The sequence below is a fragment of the Protopterus annectens genome, chromosome 2.part1 (genome assembly GCF_019279795.1).
Source record: "Protopterus annectens isolate FY-2018-M chromosome 2.part1, PAN1.0, whole genome shotgun sequence".
Taxonomy (NCBI): Eukaryota; Metazoa; Chordata; order Ceratodontiformes; family Protopteridae; genus Protopterus; species Protopterus annectens.
In genome coordinates this window covers 1,085,125,439-1,085,149,727 of record NC_056729.1, presented here as the reverse complement: position 1 = coordinate 1,085,149,727, position 24,289 = coordinate 1,085,125,439, and the positions used below count along the sequence as shown (strand labels likewise).

General features: G+C 41.8%; 1 protein-coding gene across 1 annotated transcript in view; it reads left to right on the top strand.

The window, feature by feature from the left end:
• Positions 1–14,772, top strand: part of LOC122794940 (adhesion G protein-coupled receptor F5-like) — a 40,993-nt gene extending 26,221 nt beyond the window's left edge. Inside the window, exon 3 of the mRNA XM_044063535.1 lies at positions 14,560–14,772. Coding sequence (XP_043919470.1) covers positions 14,560–14,772 — 213 coding nt within the window. The remainder of the gene's footprint in view (positions 1–14,559) is intronic.
• The last annotated feature ends 9,517 nt before the right edge of the window (positions 14,773–24,289 follow it).

The following is a 24,289-nucleotide window of genomic DNA, read 5'->3' as shown; positions in this document are numbered from 1 at the left end:
TATATGGTATGTTTCTGTAACCACTACAGCCACATGGTTGTCAAATGCAAGATATCTATCAACTTGTGTCCCCAGGTCTCTTATTACTTCTAATGTACTTAATGGGTTAACACGTATGTGGTAATTGGTGGGCACTTACTGTTTATCCACAGGGGATGACTGTACACTTTTCTGCAATTAGCTTGATGACATGGCTCTGGCACCAGTTGTCTGTTTCTTTTTGACCCTTTTGTAGGATGCTTGTGTCAGCTGGAGGGTCAGATATGGTGCCCAGTTTGTAGTCCTCTGCAAACTTGTTCAGACACAGTCCTTCCATGTTGGCCTGTACCTATGGGAAATATATACCAAACAAGGGAGGTCCCAGGACCGAGCCTTGTGGGATGCCAGTTGTAGCTGGTTTGTAGTCTGACATGGCTGCAGCATTTCTGACCATGTCAGTTCTGTCCTTGGGCTGGTTTGCAACCCATCTACTGACATAGGGGTTTATATTTAATCTGGTGAGCTTATCTATAATGAACACGTGGGGTATTGTATGGAAGGCTTTTGCAAGGTCCAGATAGGCTGTGTGGACCACATTCCCCTCATCAATGGCCTTGAAGACTGTTTGAAATGAGTCAAACATGTTTAAGGGGCAGGATCTTCCCTTAAGAAAGCCACGCTGGGTAGGGTCCAGTGTCTGTAGGTCCCCAATATCTTTATTTCTGAGGTCCATGATGATCTTTTCCATAGCTTTGCAGACCAAGCTTGTCAGGATTCTGGGGTGATAGTTTGCAGTATCCAATCAGGCACCACCTTTGTGGAGAGGGACCACTGTTGCTGTACACTGCTCTTTGGGCACATATCCTGTGGTAAGGCTGAAATTGAGCAGTAGTGTTATTTGGCATTCCATTCTTCTTGGAGTTCATGTTGGACACAGCGCAGGACACCATCTCATACCATTGATGCTGCGTGTTTTGCTTTGAAGATGCTGGCTGTTACCTCAGCATCTGCAATGTCAGGGGGCCAGCACTCTGCTGGCATAGATATTTGGCATTTTGGGGGGGGGGGGTTTGCACTGAACCTGTCAGGTTGGATGTTGGCAATGTGTGTGGGTTTGGTGTATTGTTTGTAATATTTGGTAATTCAGAGCATATCTGTGTATTCCCAACAAGGTTCCTACCATTAGTTAAGAAAGCCTTGTGATTATCCTTAGTGTTTTGTACAATTTGTATCTTCATATGTTCATAGGTTCATACTAGGCTATCTGCCCTAGGGCATTTATAAGCCTAGCCAGAGTATGTGTGGCTTTTTCCACCCCTTGCTATGTGAATATTATGCCCATTTAGGGTTTACTTTACTGTGCCTCTGTCTAGACGTGACACAGTGAAGACCCCCAGTGTAAATCTACAATCTCCCATCCACTTGGCAAGATTCCTGTTGAAGAGAGTCAGTGAGGGGCTCTGCCTAACATGGAGTGGGATTCTGTTCCAGAGTGTAGGGAGCCTCTGGGTTATGAATCTGTCCCTCCAGCACATCCTATTTATTTATGTGTTGAGGTTGACATCTCCCGCGGCTCTGATGGATTTGGATTTTCTGAGGTGGAGCATGTCCATTAATTCTGTATTGGACATGGCCTTGTACATCGGGCATACATCGCCTCTGAGTAGGCAGTATGTGACTGCATACAGCTGGGGTGTCTTCAGCCAGGCAGCATATGACAAATGTTTGAGATCCTTTATACTCTTGGTGAGGTACTTTTGAGGTCTTTCTAACTGCTGCAAGTGTCGGGTAAGGTACATCCCAAATGGGGCATTGTACTCAATTATGGGCCTGATAAGAGAAGAGTATAGGGGCACAATGACCTCTCTTGATGTAGATGTGAATCCTTTCATAATAAGGTGGCCAATATAGAAGGTCTTCCTAGCCACATTGGCAATGTGAGTGTCACATGAGAGGTTACTGTCCACTTGTGTCCCTAGGTCCCTGATTACTTCTTCCATACGTAATGGATTACCACCTATGTGGTAATTTGTGAGTACCTTGTCTGGTATTTGTAGAGACATTCATACTCTCCAGTGTCTTCAGGAAGGCTGAGTGGGGTTCCTGGGTTTGAGAGGGTGGTCTGTAGCATGCTACAAACTGTACAGCTGTTTTGTGTATGGTTAGTTGCACATGGATGGTCTCTGATGCTTTGTGCATTGTCAGTAACCTGAACGTGTGGGTATCTTAGCTGAATATGGATACTCACCCTCCTTTTGTGGTTTGGTCCAGGTTTTGGGGCCAAATAGCATGATATGAGGTATAACCTGGCAGTGCTGGGGTGCTCTCAGGAGCCTTGATGCAAGTTTCCCTCACTGCACAGACATCGATGTTCTCCATACTGGGGAGGGCCTCGAGAGCATGCATCTTGAGGTTTAGACTTCTGGCATTGAGCAGCATTACTCTTATGTTTTTTCCACTTATGTTTTCTAGGGAGGTGGGTTTGTCTTTTCAGCCTTGCCTACAAAAGGCACTATGGAGGTGGCAAGAGCCTTAGCCAATATCCAGACGCCCAGGGGTGATAGGTGCAAGCCATCCCTGGCAAAGCAGCGTGGCTTGTCAAGCATGACATCCCAAGCAGACAGACATTGGATACCCTTGGAATGACACCAGTAATTGAGCCAATTGTTAAAGCTGATCATTCTGTGTTTGTACTGTGGCATCATTCTTGGTGAGGGTAGGATGCTGCTCAGGGTCTGAGTCATACAGGCCTGGCCTACATAATCGGAGAGCTCCTCTATGTCTCTTTTCATGTAGTCCAGGGAGGTATGTCTCAGGTCATTCACATCAGCATGGACAATGACTGAGTCATATTTGTACTTGCTTTGCAGTGACCTGCGTGCTTGTGTTATGTGGCGGATTGTAGCAGCCTACAGGCAGCTTACTGTACCCTTTTCCTTGTTCAGTCTGGTGAGCGGGACATCAGTGTGTCTGACTATGGAGTCACCTATTACAAGTGTATCAGGCATGTTGTTTGTCCTTACGGGCTGTGACTGTTTGGCACACTGACTTTGTGTACTATGTGTTGCATGTGCTATGTTTGGAGGTAGTGTTTGCTTGGGTGTCTGCTTTGGAGGCCTTTGTTAATTTGGTGGATTTTTAATTAGAGCCTCCGGGAATGTTTTTGTGTGTTTATGTCTTTGGTTTGCAGTTGTGATAGGTCTATGTGAGACTGGGTTTGTGGTGTGTGTGGTTACCTTCTCCTCCTGACTAGTTTTGACAGTACTGAGTTGAGAGAACTCAGCCTCCAGTTTGGATAAATGGTTGCATCTCTCACATATATTTGTATTTCTTGGGGGGAGGAGGGGATTGTCTGTGTACATGGGGCAGGTGTAACATTGCCCATGATTCACAGATTCAACTTGTTGTAGCTGGCCTTAGTGGATTTTATGAGTGGACATATTTTATTGCCATAATACTGATCAGAGATTACTTCCCTTTTTGGGTTTGCTCTATCATGTAGTAGCTTCCTCATTCTTTTGCATGGTTTGGTAATGGCTAGGGTCCACCATGCCAGATGCCTGTGTGTATGGAATTGGGCCTTGGTTTTATTTGTGATTGCATAATCCATGCATTCCTGAAAGTGTTCATAGAATGCATTTATAAAGGGTTCTGAGATGTGGCCCATATTTTCCACAGGCACAGGGCCTTTAATAGATTCCACATCAGTTTGGAGGAGTGCAACATTTCCTTTACACATGTTCTTCATTGTGGTTTTCTGGCCAGGGACTGTGGTCAGGATGTGAATATCCAGTGTGATTACTCTATGGTCTGATCTTACCAGTGAGGGATACACTTCTCATCTGGCTATAGAATACCCATGTTGCTGATTATCACATCCAGTATGCTTACCTCTCTTGTGGGAGTGGTACGTTGTTCCTGAGCATTTTGGTTTATGGATTCTAGGAACCTTTGGCCTAGGGTGTTGGAGCTGGAATAATGCTCCCAGTCTATGTTTGAGTATTTTCAGTCACCCAATATAATGTTGTTTGGAGAGCTTGATATTTCCATGTGTTCCAACGTAGGCCAAGTGCAGTTCCTGGCATTAGGAGGGTAGTCTGTAGCAGGCTACAAACTGGGAGGCAGTTTTAGCCACTGTTACTTGACCATGGATAGTCCATGCTGCTTCTTGTTGTGGTACCAACATGGGGGTGTGGTTATCCTTGACAATTATTGCTAGTCACCCTCCTTTTGTAGTTTGTTCCATGTTTTGGGGCTGTAAAGCATGGTATGAGGTGTAACCTGGTAGTGTTAGGGTGCTCTTGTGAGCCTTGACCCAGTTTTCTGTTACAGAACAGATATCAACATTTTCCATGCTGAGGGGAGTTTAGACTGCATGCATCTTGCAGTTTAGACTTCTGGCATTGGGTAGCATTACGTCTATACGAAAACCACACCAAACACGAGAAAAATATACACTATACCACAAAGAATGACTCCACAGCAAACCTGGAAGAATTTAATCCACTTGAAATTCGATAAATTCACAAGTACAGAAAAAAATGCACAAATACTTGTCTCTAGCCCCTCGGCAAAATCGCCTTTACAGAGTAAAGATTTCTAACATTGCTTTCACTTCTCTTTTTATGCTATGCTTAAAAACACTCCCCTAATCTAATTCAATTAATTATTCAATTAAGAAAACTATTAGAATTTTAAAACACAGAACTATAAAAAATTATTTTTTTCCTTTTACTAGAACTATAACTTTTACAACAAACTTTTCCACGAACAATCATAATTAAGTCCATTTGGTTTGAGTGTATTAAATTTTAATATAAGGTATAATTCTTTTTTTCTTAATAACTGTTTTATATACTTTTCATTAAGATACTTTTTATTTTCTATACTATCCAACACTGAAACTTTTAACCCTTCCTTTTTGCCTTCATGATAACTATAAAAATGTGCAGCCAAAGGACTAGTTTCCTTATTATTTGTGATATCCCTGACATGCTCTTTGATTCTACAAGCTAATTTTCACTTGGTTTCACCCACATAAAACTTCTTACATGGACATTCAATTCCATAAACGACTGCTGCTGAATTACAGTTATATGTTCCCCTTATAGTAAAAGGAATACCATTAATTTTTTTTCAAATTGTTGTACTATATATCTGCAAATAGTGCACTTGCCACATCTTTTGGTTCCCTGATATTTAACTTGTGTGTACATTGGCATATTTAACATTTTAAACCGACTATGTACCAAATAATCCTGGATACTTCTGCCCCTTTTATATGAAAAACTAATATGTTTTTCTGATAGAAAATCCACTTCCCTTTTAAGCAAATTCCAACTATATGTCACATGTTCTTTAACATAATCTGATAATACAGAGAAGGTGGACACGAAATACACAACATCCTTAGACTCACTATATATATTCCCTTTACCTGCTTTTGTATATTTAACTTGATTTTTAACCCTTTTCAAACTTTCCTTCAGGTTATCCTCTAGATAACCTCTTGCTTTAAATTTATTATAACTTTGTGTGTATTCCTTTTCTTTAATAATAGAGTTACTACACAATCTATTAACTCTATAAAATTCTGTATATGGAATTGCTTTAATAGTATGTGCTGGATGATGACTTGTACCATGCAACACTGATCCAGCTCCTTGAAATTTTCTATGTATTTGATATTGCAATAATTTTTCATTGTATCCTATTAGTGAAACAAATATTGCACTATTTGCCCCTTTTGCAATCCATCAAATTTGATACCCATAGTATTAACCTGTATCTCCTCCAAAAACTTTTGCACATCTTTTTGTCCCCCTTTACAAATGAATAACAGATCATCAATAAAACGATAATATCTGTAAACATGTTTTTTTAAAAAAAGGGTTGGTATATATGTACTTTTTCTCAAAATACCCCATAAATATATTCGCATAACTGGGGGCAAAAGCTTCCCCCATCGCTGTGCCTTGTTTCTGCCTGTATATTGATCCATTAAATTCAAATATATTATTGTTTAAACATATACTAAACAATTCTAATATATACTTGACTGTATCAGTATCACCTATAAAATATTTAATAGCTGCCAATCCATCCTCATGCTTTATGTTAGTGTACAAACTAACCACATCTATTACAACAAAATACATATTATCTTGCCACTGTATAGTCTTTACTTTTGCCAGGAGATCAGATACGTCCTTAATATAAGATGGTAACTTACAAACAGCTGGCATTAAATACGTATGCAAAAACTTTGAAATATTTTCTAAAAAACCATTAGTAGCTGAAACGATTGGACGTCCTGGTGGGGGAAAAATATTCTTATGTATTTTTGGTATGCAGTAGAAACAAGGCATTCTGGGGCCATTGTTATTAAACTTTTCCTTTATGTCCTTGTAAGAAAAATACTGCAATCTATACCCTTTATCTATGACATATTCATAATTCTTTTGGGCTTCTAGATATTCATTTAGTCTTATTTTTTCATACACTTCATCATTTTTCAAATGTACATAACACATATCTAAATACTGAACCACATTTAATACCACCAATTTTCCTCCTTTATCAGAAGGTTTAAATATTATGTTATTATCTTGGCTTAAGGCACTTAAACAATTCCATTCCTCTTTAGAGAGATTATATTGTATGCCTTTTCCATTTTGTTTAAATTTTTCAAATTCAGCTTCAATATTATGTGTTAATGATTTTTGAAAATATTTAATATTCTCATTACTTTGTGGGGGCATAAAAACACTTCTTGTCTTAATTGTACTGGTATCAAGCTCATTATGTTCATTTGTATCTAGTTCTGAGTTACAAGAATCAAATTCTTCATCCGTGTTTATTACTAAACCATTTTGCCGAGGCGCTAGAGACAAGTATTATTGCATTTTTTTTTGTACTTGTGAATTTATCGAATTTCAAGTGGATTAAATTCTTCCAGGTTTGCTGTGGAGTCATTCTTTGTGGTATAGAGCATTACGTCTATGTTCTTATCCCTTGTGATACCTATGGAGGTGGGTTTGTGTTTTGAGCCTTAACTATTCAAGGCACGGTGGGGGTGACAACAGCCTTTGCCAGTATCCAAAAGGCCAGGACTGATAGGTGCACATCATCCCTAGCAGGTGGAGCATCGTGTCTTGCTCAGCATGTCATCCCAGGCTGGCACACATTGGATCCCCTTTGACTAACAGCAATACTTAAGCCAATTATTGTAATTGATCATCTCGTCTTCATATTGTGGCATCATGCTTGGTGAGGGTAGGATGTTTGTCAGGGTCATCAAGTCTGCATATACTACATGGTGTTACATTGCTTAACACGTGGCAATCATGCCTCAGGTGGTGCTGCAGGGCTGTCTATGTTGGATGTGCATACTCCACTCCCTGTACATGTTTGAAAGCAGGTTGTGTCAACTTAGGCATCCCTTTTACTATATGTGTGAGTCAGAGAGAGGTATCATTTCCAGGGTTCCTACTGAGCCAGTGTATGTGCTATGTGTTTCCGCTTTGCCAAGGCCAAGGCATACTGGGCATGCCTCCTTCTGCCTACTGGGGCAGGCTCAGGTTGTTCCTCCTCCGAGTCACGCTCTGCCTGTGATTGGCTTGGCAATGGTGGGGGGCTGTTTGGCCCAGCCCTATGCTGGTCCTGCTGCAGCTGTTTTTGCAGAATCATATTATGTAGCATAGCACATACCATGACAATTTGGGTACATGTAGTTGGTGAGTACTGCAAGGCTCCACCAGATGTGTCCAGGCAGCAGAACCGTGACTTGAGCAGCCCAAACACATGCTCGATTACATTTTGTGTTTGGGCGTGTGCCTCATTATGGCGTTCTTGTTCAGGTGTGTGTGCATTTCTGATGGGTGTCATCAGCCACGGCTCCAGTGCATAGCCAGCATCCCCCACTAAGTGACCATGTGGGATGTCCCCATTGGCAAATTTCTGGTACAGCTGCATCAGATGCCAGATATGGGAATCATGGTAGCTTCCAGGGCAGCCAGCACACACATTCATTATTATGTCCTGGGCATCACACACGACCTGGTAGTTGATGGAGGGGAAGCCCTTGCGGTTAATGTAGGCCCTACCCCGCTCACCGGCTGGTGCTTTGATGCGTATATGCATGCCGTCTATTGCACCCACTACCTCAGGGTATTCCGCTATTTGCTGGAAGAGACGCATATTGCTGGCCAATACCTCATGGGAATTGGGGAAATATACATGCTCACCGACATGTGCTGACATGCATCCAGGAACTGGTGCAGTACCCTGGATGCTGATGCATGTGATATCCCCATCATATCATCAGTTAGTCTCTGGAAGGTACCTGTTGCTAGTATTCTTAGGCCAACTCATACCTTGGTTTCCACTGGGATGGGTTCCCCTCTGTTGGTTCTGTGTGTGAGGCGTGGCCTGCACAGCTCAACAATTTGCTGCAGGAGGTCTCTGTACACTCTATAGCACTCCACTATCGCCAGTTCATGTAACCCCTGGTAGGTGACCCTGGGCCTGTACACTCTTCTCTGTCTCCTCACTGTGAGTTGTCCAGCAGCATTTGCATAGTCACCACCCTCAGCAAGTTGCATATGTCTCCTTATAACAGCTATGGCAGCCCCTAGCATTTTTGGTCTGAGTGAAGCTTTTTCAGTTTTCACTTCTAATAGCTTACTCCTCTGTTGCAGTGTCTCTTGAGAGAAACATTCTGTCCTGTTGTTTGCAGAGTGAAGTGCTGGGCTGGGCTACTGTTCTGCCTGTGTAATTGCCTTCTTCTGATTGTTTTCACATGCTAGCTCTGCCAGTAATCCCCGCTAGCTTCCTACTATTTCCCATGCTTCCTTTTTCCCTTCTGTTTCCTCAGGGGGGAGTGACGCGCATACAAGCAAAAACACGCTCACAGTGGCTAACACACGTGCACACATGCTTAGACGGACTAGAATCTGCTTATTCAGGTTAAAACGCGCGCGCGCACCAGCGCAAACACGCTTACAGGTGTTTAAACAGGCTCCTACATGCGTATTCTGCCTTAAACATGCACACTCATGCTTACATGTGCACACTCTTGCTTTCTCGTGCCTACCAGCATGCACACGCGTGCATGCACGCCCTGCAATAAACTTTGGTGTTATCCATACTGTACACCTTCCATTTCTTGGCTTTCCCATGCCTACTTGTTGACACTCCTCTTTCCATGATTTGTGACTGACAGCTTTCACATGCCACTGTGCTCCAATAAGCTGCATTCCTTTCATACATTCCCCCCTGTGATGTCACCTATCTCCTACTCTGTTATTCCCCCTTATCCTACTCCTACACTGCACTGAATGTGCTCATTTCCAATGTAACAGTACGATTCACTATCCTACCACTCATTTACATAGGATTGCCTACTAATGCTTAGTTACATGTCTTACACTCAGCTTCCCCCCTTAGCAACCCCTACTCAGTGGCCATGTTGTTTTATCCTGCTATTCCCTTCCATTGTAAATTTATGCTTTGCATAAACCCATTATTTTTCTGTTTTTTTTTATAGCGCAGCCTGTTTGCGCGGTACTGCACTACGTTTAAACATTGGCGATCGCCAAAAAAAAAATTATTTTTATTTTATGTTTGCATCGGGGTACGTTACCAGTGGCCACATATTTGGCCATTGGCATGCTGCCTAGGACATTTGCAACCTTTATTTGGAGCTGACAAGGCTCCATTGTGTTATTTGCAGAATTGTACTCAGTTATCAACTGAGTACATTTCTGCAGATAACATGGCTCTTACACGGGCAGGTTTCTGCTTCATGGATCTCAAAATTACCTCATTTGCATGCCTTTTGGCTGCAAGTGAGGTAATTAGCATATCCACGCCCTGTCCGTGTAAGAGCCATTTTAGGTGCTCTCTTACACGCACATTCAGGCTGTTCCTGGATCGCAATGGCTGCATGGAGTCTTACACTACTCTTAGACTCCATGCAAGCCATCATGAATCCTGCCCTTAGTTTTTTGTTGACTTTGGTACAACCTGAAGACACTGTACACTATTTTGCTTAATAATTTCTTGAATGTGCACCTTTACCATTTAAGTTAATTGCAGAAGTTTCTGCTGCATTGAGGGTATCATGGGGATGAATTTATCACTGCATTTTTTTTCTAAAAGTGTTCTAGAGGAATATGAACAATTCACTGATAGGTCACAAGATGATAAGTTGTGAGAAGGACAGTCTAATATATGCTCAAAACTGACAATGCATTGGTACTGGTCAGGGCATCATGATTACCATTTGAAAAAAATAATCCTTAAAGGTGGCTCCTGTTTTTATTAGATTTGGTTCAATGTATATGAGGTATGTTATGGCACTGTGGTTAGACAAAATAAAGAGGCGAGGGGCAGAGTGATGTTTAGCTTAGCATAGCTGGCAGGTAGGCTTGTCATAATGACATCAGGTATATTTCTGCTCTTGGTGGTGTTTTTATAATCTGTTAAAAACTATCAATGTGATTGAAATGCAAGCAAATACCCAACACAATCACAAGAAGTAGACGTGAAAAAATGAATCATATCTGATGAAGTCTGTGGAGACGGACGAAACCTAGGTAATTTCTTTGGTGTTTTTACTTAATAAACCGTGGTTCCAGTACAAGAATGTTTTTGGAGCAGTTTTTTGAATTATACAGACTGTGGATTTATCGATTCATTTTTTTACGTCTACTTCTTGTGATTGTGTTGGGTATTTGCTTGCATTTCAATCACATTGGCAGTGTTTCCTGGTCCATCGGAGATTATCTGAGGTTCGTTTATTGTGGTTTAAAAACTATCAATGTTTATGACGTGTAGCAGCATTTATGTCCAGTTATTGGCTGAGGCATAATTTTCCTTATGAATAGTGAGATGATGCAAGTCACTGAGTACAAAAGTATTTTCTGTTATGGGAAGGGATATAAGGTGTCAAGGAAGTGGTAATTTTCTTGAGGTTACACACATACGATGCAATGATATGTTACAGAACTACAGTTTGTTTTATTTATTGCAGCTTAGGTGTGCAGTGTTTTATGCCCACAATATGGTTCCATAACCTTTCACTAGTAAAAATGTATATTCCACATTCTCAGTCAGTGCCCAAATGGAGTGGGAGGAGTCATAACCAGGCATTTGTTGAGTGGAAGATGGGTCTTTCAGCTATACTCCAGTCCCCTCAAACATTACGTAACTTTCTAAGCTGTCATAAAGTACAAGTGCCATATTAAGATGTTGATCTATACATTTGCATATATACGTGAGTAGTAAACATACGTGAGTTGTAAACAAATGTATGAATGATAGATCAGTAATCAAAAAAGTAAACATTCATCTAAATGATATAGAGGGAAGTGTGTGGTAAAAGTACAGAATAAGAACATGGATGGAATGAAGAATTAGCTGTAAAAGAAAAACTGTAGTTAATATTTAGTAAGGAGAAGCAAGAGAAGGTTATGAGTTGTTATGTAACTGATCAGTTTTACTATAGGAATGCTGGTGATAGGGTCTGTCTTAAAGCTGCACTGGTCTTATGATGATCTTATGTTCTTTGAAACAGATTTTAAGTACACGTTAGTCCCTTTTCCCAGAATTTTAACAAAAGACCTGAGCATGACTATTGGCCTATAGTTATCTTCCCTATTAGCAGCACTCAGTTTGGTATGTGAATAGGTTTGCTTTGTTTTCAGATTACTGGCACCATATATTCCTGAAGTATTCTGTGTGGTTAAAAGATAGGGAATGAATTCTAAAGAAAAGAGTGAGAATAATATTAATGGATGAGGTGGTGTAACTTTTTTTAAAAACATGTTTTCCATAGTTAAGGGGTTGTATACCTAGCCACTTGTTCAGTTTGTGAATTATATTATGTGGGCAAAACAGAAAGATGTTTGCATAAGAGAATTTATTAGCACAACTACTATATTAAGACCCAGAATAAAAAGAATGCCTTATATAAACATCCATTAAATTGTAAATTTTTTACAATGTTTTCTTCTTGTATTCTGGAGACATTTTTTTTTTGGATTGCAGGGAAAGAGCTTGGGAAATAGATTAGAATACCAGGAGTGTCTTTGACACCTCAGACTGAATGCTTCATACCCCCCCCCCCCAGCATTAAATGAAAATGTTTCTGTTATCCCTGTATTAAGAGCAAGAGGGACAAAAATATGAATGTTTTTATTATTAGCATCTAACTGAAATTATGCTTTGAGTGAGTCTTGTATTTGTATTCATTTTATGTAATATATTTATTTATGTATTATGTTTGATTTAATTAGTTCAAGAAATTTGTATTTTTTGTTTTAAGATGCTTTTTAAGTATCTACAAATCATTAAGTACAATTTTTATATGTAAATCAATTGCTTCAAAAGTTTGGTGTTATACTAAAATTAATATATAACTTTTTAATTTTTATTTTGAAAGATCTCTTTAAGGATAGATGATGGCTTAATAGCTTGCTAATTAGTAATTAATTATATATGTATATAAGGGGCCTTTTTTCACTGTTAAATTGTTCTGATGAAGTCCATTGGTATTGTGGGATGAACTTTTTGTTGTTAAACTGTGTGGATTTTAACAGTTTTATGGTGTGCATTGCTATGGTTTGTCCCCTGCCTAGATACACACTGAGCTTCTGCGCAGCATATGTTTGGTTATCAGTTTGGTGCTATGCTTCTGTCACCTTGTTTGAATTTCAGATTGAAGTGTAATGTTATCTGTATGGTATGTAGTAGTAATACTAAGTTTGGCAAAGGAACCTATGCTGAATTTGTTTGGTGTTAAGGGAAGGCCCATGATTAACACCAAGCATTTGTTTGGTTTAGTCTTTGTTGGAGAAACCGAGTATCAGAATGGGATTTGAGAACCACTCCCAGTTTATAGTCATCAGCAAATATTGTTAGCCATATTCCCTTAATAACACCCTTCATGTTAGAGAAGTATATAATTAAAAGGAGGAGGCCCAGGACAGAGCCCTGTGGAATACAGCTGGTCATAATTCTTCTATCTAGAGCAAATATCCATGATCTTAATGGTATGAGTTTTAGATAGCCAATTACTTATCCATTGAACTACATATGGATTAATTATGAGTTGCAAGAGTTGGTTAATAATCCCACCCTGGGCAATGCTGTCAAAGACCTTAGCAAGCCCAAGGTAGGCAGCCAGTATTGTATGCCCCTTATTTATGGATTTGGTAATCCTTTCAAAGAACTTAACCAAGCTGAGTAAACATGATCTACCTTTTAAAAAACTGAGCTGGTGCATATCTAGGAATATAACATCAATTTTAATTGTTTTTAATTTAGGTATAGTATGGTATCCTTCTATGCCACTGTAGTAGTATCCTAAATGGAAGGGATCTCCTATCCAGGGCAATTCGATGCTCTGCCAGTATACAAATGCCTAATGATCTTGTATGCACAATACTTCACTTCTATGCTCCTTGCACAGAACATAGGGCATAAAAGGGACATATGGATGCAACTACCCAGAGCTTCTTTGCTGCCAGTTCAAATGCCATTATCACTAGCTGATCTGAAGGCCTTGTTGCTGTACCGAATACTTAGCCATAAGATAACCGCCCCTTCGGTGTTGTTTACTTTTACTTTTTTTGATCTTGTACATTTTTTTGCTACCTAGAGTTCATGTCATCCAAGAAGGGAAAATGTCAGTGTGGGAGGCAGATTCCCCATAAGGATCATCATGAACAGTGTATTTTTTGTTTGAGTGTAGTATCTGTAAGGAAGTTGTGCCTAAGACACTCAGAAGCCATTTGACTTCCCTGACCTTTTATCTTGAAAACCAACAGCTTACACAGTTATTCCAGGGTACCATGGCATAATCCTTTATCCCTGAGATACTCCCACTAGGTAAGAAGAAAGCCAAGAAGTCTTGGATGGATTCTTTAGCTAGCCTTCCTCCACCAGACATCCCTCTAGAAGTTTGTAATAGCTCTGTTGGTCATTTGGTGTCTCCTTTGGATTCCTCTGCCATGGCCCATCAGAGGCAAGCATGGATCCATCTTTTCACATGTCCTCTGAGGCATTGCAGGCATCTGCTCTGGACATTAATGGGGATCCATGGTTGATTATCTCAGAGGGTCCTAGAGGGATTCTGCAGATATTGGCCAGGGGGGATGTTCCAGGTTTTCTTATCAAAATCTCGCTAAGGATTGGAACCTTTATTATTTGTTAGGGCTGATGTCCTTTCTTAGAATAAACAAAAAAAATGAAGCATGTTTCAGCCATTCTAAGGATCCTTAAAGGGAATGGCAAGAGTTTACTCAGGGCTTGTTTTCTTCCTTGATGGCCCTAAAGCCTCCTCAAGGGGTTTCGGTACCTGCTCCTCCTTGAAACTCTACCCCTTCTAAATGCTTTAGGGAGCCGGATTCCTCAGATGACTGTTCAGTGTCTTATGAAGGGTCTTTGTCCTACTCTTCACAGATGGCTTCACCTTTGGTTTATGGTTCTGATGAAGAAGAGTTTGTTAGCCCTGAGTCTCCTTTTGAGGAATTGTCCTTTGAGAAAGCTATTGCTAGGATGAAAAAATACTTTTAGTGGGATTCTTCTCAAGCATCTGATATTCAGAGAATATATTATGAGCTGCTTCAGCTGGATACTCCTAATCCATTGCCAGTTCCTCCTGTGTTGGCTGCCTTATTAGATACTTCCATTGCTGCTTTCAAGTCTCCTGAGTCTCACAATCCTGCTCCTAAGAAACCTGATAGGTTCTATAAGGTTCCTGACTGTAAATTTTCAATTGTCATTTAAATGTCCTGCTGATCCTGTTGCACTCTTCAACTGACATTGTGGGTGATAGGGTTTTGATCCCTTTAAGGCACCTCTTTTCTCAGAATGTGCTCAGAGATATACGGGAGGCAAGTAAACCCTTAGCCAGGAAATCTTGTATGTCCAAACGGAAAAGATTTTCTGTCTGGTGCCATGCTCACAACCAGGACCCTTTTTCATTGGAAGTCCCTATTGTCCTCTCTTATTTGTGTTTCTTTCTCTAGTCTATCCTGGCCTATTGTCCTTTGAAGGCCTATTTGTCAGTCATCTCTCCTTGTCTGCCTTTAAATTCTCCTTAGCTTCTTGCTTGAGGTCAAACAATTCTTAAAGGCGTCCTGCATATCAGGCCCCCAAGGAAACCTATTCCTCCTCCTCGGGGCTTTAATTTCATTTTGGAAAAAATGACTTAGACTTATTTTAAGCTTGCAGATTCTGCTTCTTTGCAAACATTGTAACTGGAAGACTGTGTTATTGCTGCCTCTTACTTCTAATCAGAGGGTTTCTGAGCTACAGGCCCTTATTTCCTGTGACACCTGTGCGCTGGCCCAGCAATCAAGGAGCCTCAGTACTCACTACCAACACAAATGAGGGGCATCTCATATAGGAGGCAAGGATAACAAATGCACATAGTAAAGTGCAATTTCCCTTAAGAGCACACAAAGATCACAGACAGTCCGGGGCTGGTCTCTCCCTTGCTCTCCAGGTCTCAATAAGACTTCCCACTGGCACAGCTATAGGGTCATGATTTCAGCTGAGTGAGCAAGCTAAAACCTCCAGCACCCTCTCTGTCCAACCAGTGCTTCGTGTCCATGCTCAAGTAGCTGACACACACACATACACACACACACACACACACACACACACACACACACACACACACACACACACACACACACACACACACACACACACACTTTGAGAAGAGTTTATACAACCACGCAGGCAATCTAGCTGTGCCCTTTTTTCCCAGACTATACAGTAGTATCAGCTGCCACCACCCACTAATATTTATCAGCTACTGAAAGGCCCTGAAAAGGGTGTCCAATTATTGTTGCACAATATTATTATTCAACTGGTAAGTGTGAGTAAACAGTCAAGGCTTATTAGAGTAACTTGGTACAGGATCACTATATACATGCAATGTACTCTAGAGCTTAAATTATCTCTACAGAAAACAACCACAGTTGAAAGGTTTTAAAATATTTAATAATAAATAATAAAAACACAAGACAATACTTTTTACTACACAGTGCTAGTCAAGAATGCAGAGATCACAGACAAATACTTAAAATAATTCAGTAGTACAGTTCTGACATCACATAAAACACTTAGTCTAATCTTTCTAGTTTCTAGCTATTTTTCTAAGAAAAAACAAGTCTAAGATAAACTTACATATAGGCAAAGGCAGAGAGCTGATGAGTTGGATTGTCAAGACAAAAATGCTTAATACTCTCCGAATGTGTGATAAGAGACCTTGGGACCCAGGTGGACAGTAGTCTCTCCTTTGATAGTCACATCGCCACAGTAGTCAGGAAGTCCTACGTGCCTCACCTCATCATAAAAGGGTTCTCATCCAGGAAAAAAGAGGTCATTGTTCCCCTCTACTCATCACTCATTAGACCCATTATAGAGTACAACGCCCCTTTTGGAATGTACCTCACAAGACATCTGCAGCAGCTGGAAAGGCCACAGAAGTACCTCATAAAGAAGATTACTGGCCTCAAACAAATGCCCTACACTGACCGCTTCAAAAAACTCCAGCTTTACTCCGTAGCATATTGTCTACTCCAAGGTGATCTCTGCCTAACAAATAAAGCTATGTCAAACCCAGAGCTGTTGGACATGTTACACCTAAAGAAATCCCAATCCCTCCGAGCTACACACTCTAGGGACTTAAACCTTGTCACCACAATAAACAGGACATGCTGGAGGATAGATTCCTGTCCCAGAGACTTCCTATACTCTGGAACAAGCTACTCATCTATGTCAAGCAAAGTTCTTCATTAGCACTCTTCAAGAAAAATTTTTATGAGTGGATGGGAAATAGGAAATACACCCCGGGGATCACTTCTGTGTCTCTGCTGGACAGTGGCTCAGGAAAATAACTTTCTTGGGTGGCGTAAACTATGGAACCTTGCTGGCTAGGCTTATGTAGGCCCTTGGGCTGATAGCCTAGTACCTACCTATGAACCTATGATTATCTCTGTTTTTAAAATCACATTCCTGGTTCACATTACATCATTCTTCATGCTTTCCTGGGGTTCCCAGGCTAATAGGCTACACCAGGTTAGGTAGCATAGCCATTAAGGACATTTATGCAAGCAAATTCTGGCTATTAACTCTGGCCTTACAACACTAGCAAGAATTCCTTCATCTAGACTGGCCAGAGTCGTGTTTACATCAAAGGGTCACAACATGCTTTACTTGGTCAGCAGAGTGCACTGTTGTTACATTTTTGCAGTTCCACATGTAACACTATTTTTACCATTTAAGACAACAAGCCTGTGGTTTACATTAATATTTACAGATGACATAATTATCTATAAAATTCTATCTGGCTAGGCTGGCAGCCTTCACATTTCTCCCCCCTGGAGAACTCAAGATAGTTTTTCTAGTGACCCTTGAGAAACACTGCTTGACAGGGTAGGTCTATCTGAGTATACCTTACCCCATTCTTTGTCTTGAGAGCCCATCTGCATTGGCATTGCTAATCCCACTGCAGTGTTGCACTGACATATCATATACTTGTAACCCAAGGCTTCAACTTAGCAACTTGGCATTTTGCTGGCTGGCTCTGTTTAACCATGCTAGGGGGTTGTAATCTGTCATAACAGTGAATTTCTTTCCATACAGATAAGGCTGAAGTTTCTGCAGTGCCCACACTATGGCTAGACATTCCTTTTCTACAGCTGCATAACACTCCTCTCTGGGTTGGAGCCTGTGACTGAGATAAACCACTGGGTGCTCTTACCCTCTGAAGAAATTTGGCTAAGTACAGCACCCACCACATGGTTCAAAGCATCCACCGGCACAACAAATTCTTTGCTGTAATCTGGACTGGCTAACACAGAGGGTCATCCCAAAGGTTCTTTAAGCTTCTGGAATGCCTGCTCACATGCTAGGGTCCACACTACCTTATCTGGCCTGTTCTTCCTTGTCAGGTCTGTGAGGGGAGCAGCTATGGTACTATAACTGGGGACGAACTTTCTGTAGTACTGTGCTGTGCCTAAAAATGCTCTCACCTGCATTTTAGTAACAGGTGCAGGTCATGCCTGAATGGCTTCCACTTTGGCAGGTTCTGGCCTTATCTTACCACTCCCTACTCTATGTCCTAGGTAGGAGATCTCTGTCATACCCACCTGACATTTGCTCAGCTTAATGGTCAACCCTGTCCTCCATAGTCTGCCCAGCACCTCCCTGACATGCTGAAGGTGCTCTGTCCAGTAATGGCTGTAGATGGCAATATCATCTAGGTAAGCAAGGGCAAACCCTCCTGCTCCTGCTAAGATATGAACTACCAGCCTCTTGCAAGTTGCTGGGGCATTCTTCATCCCAACAGGCATCTTTGTGAACTCATACAAGCCAACAGGAGTCACAAAGGCTGACTTCTTTCTAGCACTGGGAGTCAAGGGCACCTGTCAGTAACCCTTGGTAAGATCAATGATTGTAAGGTACTTTGCCCCACCCAGCTGCTCTAGGGCTTCATCTGTCCTAGGCATGAGGTAAGCATCTGAATCTGTGTGACTATTTAATTTCTTGTAGTCCACACAGTACCTGGTGATGCAATACTTCTTTGGCACCAGCACCACTGGTAAAGCACAGGGACTGTTGGACTCTTGAATCAACCCTAGTCCCAACATCTCCTACCTCTCAGAGCCTGTTTAACTCTCTCAGGCACTCTATAAGGGGCCTGCTTAATAGGCCTTTGGAGTCCTGTATCCACCTGGTGCTGCCCCAGGTGGGTGCACCCTGGTTTCCCAGTGAACATGTCCCCACATTCCTGCAACATTGCTCAGATTTCTCACACCTGGGTAGGAGATGTCTGCTGGGACACTGCTACCCCTTCCACTGAGGTGTCAGCCTGACCCTCACTGAGGAGATCATTCCCCTGATCTCCATCAGACTCCTCCTGCAATCCACTGCAAATGCTCAACACAAGGGCCTCCCTGTCATATTAAGGTTTCATCATGTTAACATGGTACAATTTGTGCCCCTGCCTTCTGCCTAGCAGTTCCACCATGTAATTATCATCACTTGCCTTTCTTACCACCTTGTAGGACCCTCCCAAGCTGCTTGCAGCTTGTTGTATCTGACAGGAATGAGAACCATTACCTGCTATCCCACAGCATATTCTCTAGCTCAAGCATTCCTGTCATACCACACCTTTTTCTGTTGTTGGGCTTCTGCCAGGTTTTCCTGAGCTAAGCCCATGAGTTCCCTGAGCCTTGTTCTTAAGTTTAGGACATATGCCACAACAGACTCCTTGTGAGACTCACACTCCCCTTCCCACTCATCTCAAATTAAATCTAGAGGTCCCCTCACCCTATGCCCATACAACAACTCAAAGGCTGAAAAACCTGTGGATTCCTGGGGAACCTCTCTGTAAGCAAACAACAGATGGTGAAAATATTTGTCCCATTCCCTCTTAAACTGATCTGCAAATGCCTGTAGCATGGACTTGATTGATGAGTTTAACCTCTCATCAAGACCATTAGTCTGGGGATGGTAGGAGGTGGTCTTAATGTGCTTCACCCCACAGGACTTCCATAGACAAGCCAGCAGGTCTGATATAAAATTGGCACCTCTGTTAGTCAGTATTTATTTTAGGAAACCTACCCTGCTGAAAATCTCTAACAAAGCATTTGCCACCTTCTCTGCCTCAATGGAGGAAAAAGCCACTGCCACAGGGTATTGTGTAGCATAATCCATTTCCACTAGGATATACATTTTCCCTGTGGAACTTGGGGTACTCAGAGGACCCACAATATCCATATCTACCCTCTGAAATGGCTCATTAATCACAGGCAAAGGCACCAAAGGAGCTCTCACCTTGTCTCCTGCCTTGCCTATCTTTTAGCACTGCTCACAGGTCCTGCAGTACTCTGTTACATCTCTGGAAATTCCACGCCAATAGAAGTTCTGCATAATATGCCTATTTGTATGTTTTATGCCCATATGACCTGCAAAGGGAATATCATGGGCTATAGCTAGAAGTGCCAGGTGGTAGGCTCTAGGCATTACCAACTGCTGTACTCTCTCACCTTCTAGCCCTCCCTCAGGGGTCCACTCTCCGTATAATAATCCTTTGTCCCAGTATACAGATTCCCCCTTTCCTTGAGAATCAGGTGCCTCCCTAGCTACCTGCCTCAGTCCTTGCAATGTAAGGTCTGAGAGCTGAGCCTGTCTCAACTATCTCCTTGTAACCCTTCCCAGCTCCCCTTCCACAGGAAGTCTGGCATCTTCTGACAGTGGTGCCTCACTGTCAGCCTAGATACTACTACTCACCTCTACCTTTGCAGTCACTCTGTCCAAGCGAACATCAGTACCCCCAAGCAGCTGTGGCTCACATTCAGTCTCACCACTACAGAGTAGCTCCCTCCATGAAGTAACCACCTCACCAGCCCTGGTCAAGTATGATGTCTGTCTGGGTCTCCCCCAGGCCACCAGACCCACATGCTTGTCTCCTAGCCTGACTGCATGTAACTGCATAAGCGCATGGTACTGCCTCATCCAAATCCTTCCCTATCAGGACATCTGCAGGATGGTAGTTTGGTACCCCTGTTGTCTCAAGACAACCTACTATTGGAATTTTGTCTTTCCCACTTACTGGCTCCCTGACTGTTTGTTCCCCACCTTGCCTCCATGGGCACCTGCATGCCAATGGCTCCACTGGTTGCATTCAAAACATTTAACCTTAGCTCCTGGACGTGTACCTGGAGTAGTGGCTTCCCCTGCTACTTGCAGATTCGGTTGGGGCAGTCTGTGCTGCCCACCTTGGATTCCTTTAGACCCATGAGCAGCACTGGGGTCCCTTTCCTGTGCAGGGCTGCCCTGCTTGCCAGGTATAGGTCTCCCTTCTTTCCCAACTCATCTGAAGTAGTACATTGTCTGTCAGCTAACCAGATCCTCATTTCCTCAGGCAAAGTACTAAGTGCTTGTTCCCTCACCAAAAGGTCTGCCAGCCCTTCAAAAGTGGTGACCTGGCATTCACTCACCCACCTATGGAAATAAGTGCTCAGTTCAGCAACATATTCACACACACTTTCACCTGCCTTGAGTCTTTGCTCACAAAAAGTTTTTCCTATACTTTACAGGTGTTAGCTTAAACAATTCTAACAAGTGATTTTTAACAGCAGTGTAATCAAAACATGCAACCTCAGACATTTTTGACAAAACAGTTACAGCTTTACCATGGAGTAAGGGGGTCAGGAACCGTTCCCAGAGCCTTTGGTCAACACCATATTGTTTGCATTCCCTCTCAAACATATGAATGAAACTATCAAAATTATCCCTCTCTTTAAATTGCAGAAGAAATTTACTGACATTTGTGCCTCTGGGGTCCATTTACTCCATTCTCCATTACCTCTATGACTCTGGCAAAGAGTCAGCATTTACCTCTCATGCCAACTCTGCTGGTCCTTTTCCTCGGCTTCTATCTCCAAACACCTGGCCTCCAACTCAAGTCTCTTTAGCTCCAGCTGGATTTTTAAGTCTTCAGCAGAAAGGTTGAGCTGTCCATTCTATGAGGGTATTATATCTCCACTGCCAGTCTGATTGTTCCCCTGGTTGCTGTTTTCTAATGCAGCTGTAACCAAGGCTGCAATCAGTTCTGCCTTAGTCAGGTTTCCATGCACCAGTCTCCTAGCCTGGCACCTCTCCTCCAGCTGGCTCCTTGTCAGCTTTCCATACTCCTCTGCTGACATGCTGCCTTCTCACCCTGACTAACTAAGCTAACAAACAAAATAAAACAATTGTGATCTGAACACTGAGTATTCACTGCGTGGCTGATTTAGAGTGCAAAACACCTTCAAAGCTCACTGTACACAAGCTACAGGAATTCACTCTACCCATACCAATACAAGTCAATTAGTATTTGCCACCAATTAATATGTGATATGGATATCCCACAGCTGCCAAACAATTAATATGTGATGCCTGTGCCCTGGCTGAGCAATCAAGTAGCCTCAATCCTCACCACTAACATCAGTAAGGGGTGTCTCATATAGGAGGAAAGGATAACAAATACACACAGTAAAGTGCAATTTCCCTTAAGAGCACACATAGATCAGAGTCAGTTTGGGGCTGGTCACTCCCTTGCTCTCCAGGTTCCCAATAAGACTTCTCACTGGCACAGCTATAGGGTCCAGATTTCAGCTGAGTGGGCAAGCTAAAACCTCCAGCACCCTATCTGTCCAACCAGTGTTTCATGTCCATGCCCAAGTAGATCTCACACACACACACACACACACACACACACACACACACACACACACACACACACGCACACACACACATATACACTTTGAGAAGAGTTTATACAACCACACAGACACTCCTGTGGAAGGCTGGCGCAGGTTCTCCAGTTGTGCCCCTTTCCCCCAGACTATATGGTAGTATCAGCTGCCACCACCCACTAATATTTATCAGCTACTCAAAGGTCCTTAAAAGTGTTCAATTATTACTGCGCAATATTATTATCTAAATGGTAAGTGTGACTAAACAGTCAAGGCTTATTAGAGTGACTTGGTACAGGATCACTATATACATGCAATATACTCTAGAGCTTAAATTATCTCTACACAAAACAGCCACAGTTGAAAGGTAAAATATTTAATAATAAATAGTAAAAACACAAGACAATACATTTTACTACACAGTGCTAGTCAAGAGTTCACAGATCACAGAGAAATACTTAAAATAATTCAGTAGTACAGTTCTGACATCACAGAAACACACAGTCTAATCTTTCTAGTTTCTAGCTATTTCTAAGAGAAAACACAAGTCTAAGATAAACTGACATATAGAGCCAAGGCATAGTGCTGATGAGTTGGATGGTCAAGACAAAAATGCTTAATGCTCTCTGATTCTGTCTGTTTTTTAAAATCACATTCCTGGTTCACATTACACCATTCTTCACACTTTCATGGGGTTCCCAGGCTAACAGGCTACATTCTTTAGTAAGCTCACACCAGGTCAGGAAGCAAAGCCATTAAGGACATTTATGAATGCAAAATCTGGCCATTATCTCTGTCCTTACAACACTAGCAAGAATTCCTTCATCTAGACCGGCTGGAGTCATATTTACATCAAAGAGTCACAACATGCTTTACTTGGTCAGCAGAGTGCACTGTTGTTACATTTTTGCAGTTCCACATGTAACACTCTTTTTACCATTTAAGACAACAAGCCTGTGGTTTACATTAATATTTACAAATGACAGAATTATCTATAAAATTCTATCTGGCTAGGCTGGCAGCCTTTACATGGCTGTTCCTCCTTTTCTGTTTTTTTTTTTCTACAGGAACAGGGTCTCCTTTTGTACCAATCTGTCTTTCATGTCGAATCAGTCGGTACAACTCCTTTCCTTTTCCCCTTATCATTAGTCTATGGGTGTAGTCAGGATTTTCAAATTTGTAATCACAGCTCCCATACTGCTGCCCAAAAAGCTACACCCACATTAACACTGCTGACCAAGCCATGCCCCCATAATATTGCTGATCTGTGAACAGGTCACTGGCAAATATAAGCCAGGGTACTAATTACTAATATGATGAATCAGCATGAACATTTCATTGCAAAAGTTCTCCTTACTTAAGTCAAAAAAAAAAAAAAACTTTTCCATTTACACCTGGGTAGACTGACCAACTTGCACACCAAGATTATTGTTCTTCCCTTTTGCAGCTTCTATTTCCCATAGTAGCTCATAGCTCCTAACCCTTGTAGTAGCTCATTAGAGCTCCAATAGTGCTACCAAATACAGGACTGGGAGCCTGAAGCCAGCACATGCTCCTCAGTGTTGTGGTCTGTAGGTACAACATATAGTGCTCCCTCCTAGGTAGCACCCAAGCTGTGAGTCTCAACTACCTCCCTTCCACCCGCATGGGTCACTTGGCAATGGCTCCTCACTCTTACACTCACATTAAGCCTTTTGGAATGGTAAACCTTACATTCCCAATAATAAATACATCTTGGCTGGGCTCAATCATACTACCACTGACAATAAATGAAGAAGTGTATCCATGGGAGTCACTCAAGCAAAAACTAAAGCTGCTGAACGTTATACTCTTATTACCTTACTTACATTCTGTGAATCTCAAGCCTTTGCTGAAAGGAAATTGGTTAAAGCAAGATAACTGGCCTTAGCCTCACAACCAGTGGCATTGTACATGCCCTAAGGTGCTTATTTGGAACTTTTTCCAGTCTTATATCCAGTGATAGTCTGAACAAAACTATTGGAAAGGAAAGAAAAGAAATGCAGTCTTATACCTTTTTCAATGAA